General features: G+C 37.4%; 1 protein-coding gene across 1 annotated transcript; it reads left to right on the forward strand.

Moving 5' to 3' along the window:
• The first annotated feature begins 1177 nt into the window (after nt 1-1177).
• On the forward strand, nt 1178-7441 carry LOC106058428 (cytochrome P450 2J1-like). Its single transcript, XM_056039629.1, has 3 exons — nt 1178-1243; nt 4446-4621; nt 5584-7441. The coding sequence occupies exons 2-3, from the start codon at nt 4452-4454 to the stop codon at nt 6875-6877; spliced, it is 1464 nt and encodes a 487-aa protein (XP_055895604.1). The 5' UTR covers nt 1178-1243; nt 4446-4451; the 3' UTR covers nt 6878-7441.
• The last annotated feature ends 571 nt before the right edge of the window (nt 7442-8012 follow it).

Raw genomic sequence — 8012 nt, forward strand, 5'->3', positions numbered from 1 at the left:
TATTTTAATTGATACTGGATATTTCATTTGTCAGACCTGAGCCTGTATTGTATTACAGTGTATGTAATAAACATGTTATATGTCCGTGAATTGGCATTCTGAATCTTTATTCTGTTGTTATATGTGTCGTTACGGTATTGCCCAGGACTTGGGATACATTTAGTAATCAGCATTGAAGTATACATACGTATATTAGAGGAAAAAAGAGCCTTGACACTTACCAACTCTGGATACTTTAAAAAAAATAGACCTCGATTGCTAACAATAAACCTGTGCCTACTGGCGAGGATAGTGACGAGTCCGTAAAAGGCCAAACTTAGTTTGCAAGGGGTGCCGTCAAGATTCAATGATTGAGAACTACTACACAAACAGTATTTAGGTCTAGGTCCCGTGCATTTTTTAGCCTAGATAGGCACTGATAAGGTCAGATAGAATCGCGTTGCAAAAAACGTTTTTTGTACTTTCATTGCATAACAGCTGCAGAAGGGTGTGGCGGCAGGAGTTCTCAGAGAGACATACACATCTATACAACTTTCTTTCCTAGTTATCAGGAGTTCTCAGAGAGAAGTATGCATCTATACAATTTTATTTCCTAGTCAGCAGGAGTTCTCACAGAGACGTATGCATCTATACAATTTTATTTCCTAGTTAGCAGGAGTTCTGAAAGAGAAGTATGCATCTATACAACGTTATTTCCTAGTTAGCAGGAGTTCTGAAAGAGAAGTATGCATCAATACAACTTTCTTTCCTAGTTAGCAGGAGTTCTCAGAGAGAAGTATACATCTATACAACTTTCTTTCCTAGTTAGCAGGAGTTCTGAAAGAGAAGTATACATCTATACAACTTTCTTTCCTAGTTATCAGGAGTTCTGAAAGAGAAGTATGCATCTATACAACTTTCTTTCTTAGTTATCAGGAGTTCTGAAAGAGAAGTATGCATCTATACAACTTTCTTTCCTAGTTATCAGGAGTTCTGAAAGAGAAGTATGCATCTATTCAACTTTCTTTCCTAGTTAGCAGGAGTTCTGAAAGAGAAGTATGCATCTATACAACGTTATTTCCTAGTTAGCAGGAGTTCTGAAAGAGAAGTATGCATCAATACAACTTTCTTTCCTAGTTAGCAGGAGTTCTCAGAGAGAAGTATACATCTATACAACTTTCTTTCCTAGTTAGCAGGAGTTCTGAAAGAGAAGTATACATCTATACAACTTTCTTTCCTAGTTATCAGGAGTTCTGAAAGAGAAGTATGCATCTATACAACTTTATTTCCTAGTTAGCAGGAGTTCTCACAGAGACGTATGCATCTATAGAACTTTTGTTTCCTAGATAAGTTATCTGTTATTAATCTGTTAGCAATAAACAAAAAAAATTGTCATATGTAACTTAAGCATGACATTTGGGAAAACTCAGACGAAGCAGAAAGTATCTTCTAAGATCAGAAAAAATTAGGAGGTCAGTGTGTTAGTCCGACTAATTCTTAAAATATATGTTGTTGTGCGTGTGGAGCGTGGTGTCGACTATTCTTATAATTATTGGTGTGTGTGTGTGTGTGGATAGCCGGTTTACGCCCCTTGAAACCGGCGAACGATAGTTTCCCTGGTAGTCGTGTGGACCCAGGGCCGGTCCTAACTATTGCTGGATCTGGACGGGGCTAAGCATAATGTCAAAATTAAGATTTTTTATTAGAAAATACATACGTCTTTGCAATAAATTTGTATAAAGGGAAAGCTGACAATGCCTTTTTTTTTATCGCTTGGGATTGGCAATTTTGTAAATTTTTTCAGTCGATTTTTATGAGTTTTTAGTCGATTTCAATAATTTCAGGAGATATTCAGGTCTTTTTCGTATATTTTGAAGTTTCATAAGATTTCCAAGAGTTTTCTTTTTATTATTTTATTTAAGCACAAATTAATCTGTTTTTTCGTTCCATATTTTTTTTTGTTGACTTTCATATTTTTATTGAGATTCCTTTTTTGTGTGTGTTTTATTCAGCTTATACTTTCACTTACAATAACACACAAGACAAACAGGTTAACGCATCCACGTCCAGACCATATAATGCTGTTGTGCAGTCAAGGTTATTGAGAAGCTGTATATAGGTCATGATCATGCACAGTGTTCATTGTAATATACTCGCTGGAGTTCGTCAATTATATAGTCATTGTCCCAGATATAGGAGTATAAGTATATGTACATCTATATCTAGAAAGGAGTGTTGATTTGAGGCTATGTTGTAGCTAGTAATATTGTACTCTAATTTGGTCATTCATAATTTACATATTTATTTATTGTACAATGCTTCAGCAACACATTTTCTATTAATGTTCACAGATTATTGTACTCAACGTTTTAAGTTTTAAAGTAGAACATGTCTATTTATAGAAAAACTACATATTTTTAGTATCAGTAATGTACCGTAGTACAAAAGTGAACGTTACTTGAATTAGACTAGCTGCTTAAGTTCCGGACTGTGGTTGCCATGAGGTCTGGTGAAGACAAAGGTGGGCAAATATTTGTATGATGGGCCACATTTAACATGTTCTCTGGTAATGGGGGGACGCATGTATGTTAGATAGTATTAGATACATAACGCGCACATAAAATGCATGACGTAGAAAAAATATGAATGTTATATATATAAGCATGTATACTGTTATTTCATTTCACATCTCTGTGGCATTCTACGTCTCGAGAGATGATCTTTTCCCTTTGCAACTTCTTGTGTGACTAAAGGCTAAGTGGGACACTTGAAACCTTTTTTTAAAATTTATTAATCAAATTACTCCAAACTTTACATGTATACTCCCTATGAATAGCCATAAAAAAAAAATGTGGTTAAAAATGTTATCTTATAATGGTTGTCATGGCAACGGCCGCCATATTGGGTTATTGTTTATCCTTTTTAAATCGCCAAGGCTTTAAAACTATTTAAGCTATTGCCAAACAAATATATACAATGTGTAGACCAATCATTCCAGAACATTTTCTATAAATTAGTTTTTAAATATAGTAAAAACTTTTTTTTTTTAGAAATTTTTTTCTAACCTTGCTGAAGAAAAACATATTTTTTTTAATTTTTCTAATATTTTATTGCAATAAAGACAAAATATTAATTGTAACTTAGAAAATGTTTTATAGACGTTGTTGTACATGGTATAAATAATAAGCTGGACAAGTTTGATTGATTTCTATGCAGAATTAGTGAAGGAGTAGTACAAAAAAGTGAATAAAAATAGTATTTTGAGAAAATCGAAAAAAAACGAAACAAAATTTGAAAAAAAATTATAAAAAAATATGTAATTATTTGCCAATCATGAAAATGATATTTTTATGTCCAGAAATGGTTGGGCTATTTAAATTAGGTTAAAACTGAAAATCGAAATTTTTGACCTTTTTTACCTAAATTTAGTGTCCCACATAGCCTAAAAGAGGACAATCCTTGATACACAGCTGCGATCGCAGGTTGGGCATATATAATCACCAGTCGCCGTTGCACAGTGCAGGACAGGCTATTGTCCTGTTGGCTCATATTTCTCGCGGCTATGGCCAAATTTTGATTCACGGTGCCCCCCGCTGAGGGGGAAGAAGAGGAAACCGTGCCTCATATTCTGTTTGACTGCCCCCAGACTTGCTGATCTCCGTCTCGACAGGTCTGGGAAACCAAAAATTCTCGACCTGTATTGCGACATTTATGCACTACGCAAGACAGCAGGGTTTCTGTCCAGGGCTTTCGCAAGAGAGGATTTGAGCCTCTCAAGCCCTCACTCAAATGGAGTTTGAGGATGATGATGATGATGATGTATTCATAGGCTGCTCTGAGTCTCTTCCATTGTCCATCTTCAATCGTTTTATTCAACTTTGTTACGTCTGCAATGTTCACGTCTGCTATGTTCACGTCTGCAATGTTCACGTCTGCAATGTTCACGTCTGCTATGTTCACGTCTGCTATGTTCACGTCTGCTATGTTCACGACTGCTGTTCACGTCTGCTATGTTCGCGTCTGCTATGTTCACGTCTGCTATGTTCACGTCTGCTATGTTCACGTCTGCTATGTTCACGTCTGCTATGTTCACGTCTGCTATGTTCACGTCTGCTATGTTCACGTCTGCTATGTTCACGTCTTCTGTTCACGTCTGCTATGTTCACGTCTGCTATGTTCACGTCTGCTATGTTCACGTCTTCTGTTCACGTCTGCTATGTTCACGTCTGCTATGTTCACGTCTGCTATGTTCACGTCTGCTATGTTCACGTCTTCTGTTCACGTCTGCAATGTTCACGTCTGCTATGGTCACGTCTGCTACGACACTAATTCACTGTTCAAAATGATTGAGATAAATGCTACTTTACTGACTGACTAATATACAGGATCATATTAGTTTCATTCTGTAACAAAACTCTACTAGTGTTTTTTTTTAATCTCTAAATAAATATGCTTCTATTTCCCAGGTTACAATGATTGATGTCATCTTAGTTTTTGTCATTGTCCTGTCTGCCATGTACTGGTGGACTTCTCAACGTAAAAAAGGTTTCCCGCCAGAACCAGGACTGTCGTTACCTTTGATTGGTCACATTCATTTGATAGAGACGGATCCAACCAATCAGTTCATTCAGTGGAGAAAAAGGTTTGCTACGAAACAATTTCAAAGTCTTGCATGCACTAGTTCAGTGGTTCCCAAACTTTTTCCTTAACGGAACACTTCGCACATTCTGCTTATTTAGCGGTACACTTTCCTTATCTTTTTTAGAGAGATTAAATTAGGTATTGGCTTACTAGTTAATTATTCCAGTAGTTCGTGGAACAAGTATTCAGGCCTCGTGGAGCACCATTAGATGTGGTGTTGAAAGCCAAGGTAAAGCCTATGAAGAGCACGCATGCAAACCATTGAAACCTCCACTCCATCCCACCCAGTCCTGCCATTAAACAAAAGTTTGCTAAACTTTTTCTCGGCTGTTGCTTGAATACTCTAAAGCAGGGGCTCTGAACCTATGGGTCGCGACCCCCTTGGGGGTCGATTGACGATTTGCCAGGGGTCGCCTACGACCATCGAAAATATGGATCGTTTTGTCTATTCTTCTATTGCTGTATGTGTGTGTGTGGGGGGGGAGGGTCGTGGCAGAGTGGGGAAATGTTAAAAAGGGGGTCGCCGAGCATAAAAGGTTGAGAACCGCTGCTCTAAAGGAACCAGGTGACTTGGTAGAAAATAAATCAATGTTGAATTATTTGTGTTCGGGAGGGGAAAGGGGCACTAAAGCTAACCCCTCCCGCCCTGAGGCTGCACTCATGCAATTCAGTGAATGTAGTTTAATGTTGTTTTTCTCAGGCTGTTGATTTAATTCTCAAAGCTTTACGCACCAGGGGATGGGGGGGTTAAATCCTGTAAACCCTCTTTTGCTACGGCCATGGAAGATATTATGAAATTTACAAAGGTAATTGAAATGAAAATTAAAATGTTCTGAGATAATTCAAAAGAACAGACTCTAGCCACAGTAACAAGTTCAATTAATGAAATCATAATTCTAAGAAATCTGGCCTCAAATATGTTGTTGATAATGCTCTTAGACTCGGTCTTGTTATCGTCCTCAGACTCGGTGACGTCTTCCTGGTCCGCTATGGCTACAAGCAGGTGGTCTTCATCAACGGCTACGAAGCGATTCACGAGGCGCTGGTCAAGAAACACGCCATCTTCATGAACAGGTCGGACGGATTCATACATGAGGTTCTCTTCAACGCTAGAGGAGTCGTATCACTTCCCGGAGGAGAGTGGCGAGAGCAGAGGATGTTTCTTCAGCTAGCACTCAAAAAACTGGGGATGGGACGCAACGTCATGGCAGAGAGAATCCATGCTGAGATTGGTCACTTGCTGCATGAAATTGACCAGTCCAAAGGACAACCCTTAGATTTACGAAAACTGTTCACAGCCAGTGTTTGTAACGTCATTTGTTACATTACTCTCGGCAGACGATATGATTATGACGACAAATTATTCGACCAAATGATACAGCTGACTCTTAGACAGTTTGAAATAGGCTCCCCTTCTTCCCCGTTACATTTCTTCTACAAAATAATCCGTAATCTACCTTGGGATTTTTTCTACTATCGAGAATTTATGCAAATAATCAAAACCATGAAAGCTCACTTTATACGTTTGATTCAGGAAACTGTTTCTGATAGTCGCAATGATGGACATTCCGTCGTCCATATGTTTACGGCAGAGATGAAAAAAAGAAAGGAATCTGGAAGCAGTTCAACCTTTCAAGATGACAACCTGCTGTATAATTGCTGGAATTTTTTCAATGCTGGCACCGAGACATCCAGCACCACGCTCCACTACGGCGTTCTGTTTCTGGTCAACTTTCCTGAGATTCAAGAGAAGCTCTTCGAAGAAATCAAAGAGCATGTTGGAACTGATCATCTGCCTCCTTGGAGCAGCAGAAAAAATTTGGTATTGCTAAATGCTTTTATTTACGAGACCCAGCGTCTCTCTAGCATTATACCATTAAGCTTAGAACGAATGACGGCAAGCGACTCGACGATTAAAGGATGTTTCATCCCGAAAGGGACCGTTGTAATTCCAGTTTTAGATTCTCTTTTATGGGACGAGGAAGTCTGGGGGGACCCCATGAACTTCAGACCTGAGAGATTTCTCGAGAACGGCAAACTAACAGTGAAGAAAGAATTTTTGCCTTTCTCTGATGGCAGTAGAAGATGTTTGGGAGAGCCTCTTGCTGCAATGGAGCTGTTTCTATTTATGGCAGCTTTGATTCAACGCTATAAATTTGTACCTGAAGAATCTGGGAAAATGCCAGCAATGGGAGGACGCTATGGATTTTCTAGAACACCGCATCCCTTCAAAGTGCGAGCTTTGCTGAGAGAGTAAAACAGACTTTGATAAATGTTTCAAATTATTACATTGTTGTCGTTTTTCTTTCTACTAACATTTTGATATTTATTATTTGAATGATTAAAATTCTATATCTATCTATAGCTATGTATCTGTCTGTGTATATATATATATATATATATATATATATATATATAACAATGAACCTTAAAAGAATTTATGAACTTTTATTTCTGACATTAATTTTTGAATTTCACTAATAGATTCAGTTTGGTCACGTGACTATTAAATCGTCTGCTATAGAAATGTATCGCGCCAAACTAACACTTGACTATAAAAAAAATCCTGTATACAAAACGCCAGTTTGTGTTGTTGCTTGTTTTTAGAATAGTAAGTTCATTATACAAAATGTGTATACCACGTGACCCGTGACGTAGCACAATCTGTGGGCTAGCCCCGCACTGTGGGCGCGACATAGCTTTAAAAACGTCCGGATACAGAAAATAGAAACTCAAAGACATAAAATTGCAACACAGTTTTCCGTTTCTTCAGGATAAGATAAGATAAGATAATTTTATTGGTCCAATAAATGGAAATTCAGTTTGATTACAATTGAACTCCTCAGCGTATCTATTGTAACAATAACAATATAGAAAAAAATGCTGATTATGTCACAATGTAATTTATATACATATATATATAAATATCTTATCTTCTTATCTTATATAATACAGACGTTACTTCAAAAAAGAAGATGATTACGTCCTACGCGTCATGCATTTAGTCATGCATATTAACCAATGACTTAAATTCAGCCAAGTCACTGGTTTTCCTGGCGAGCTCAGGCAACCCATTCCATGCTCTAATGGCACTAGGGAAGAAGGAGTGTTTGTACAAATTTGTCCTAGCATATGGGACGAGAAATGTGCCTTTATCTTTGTGTCTTCAGAGTATTTTATTTAATTTTGTTTTTGTATTTGAAGATTATGATTCAGAGTTTTATGTATGATTGCTACTTTACTTTTGAGTCTTCTGTCCTGAAGGCTTTCTAAATTTAGTGATTTTACTAAAGGTGTTACTCTAGTCAAATGTGAATATTCGTTTGTTATGAATCTCACTGCTCTATTTTGTGTCTGTTCCAGTTTTTTAATGTTTTCTTGAGTTGAGGGGT

Source organism: Biomphalaria glabrata, chromosome 8 (assembly GCF_947242115.1).
Source record: "Biomphalaria glabrata chromosome 8, xgBioGlab47.1, whole genome shotgun sequence".
NCBI classification, from domain to species: Eukaryota; Metazoa; Mollusca; class Gastropoda; family Planorbidae; genus Biomphalaria; species Biomphalaria glabrata.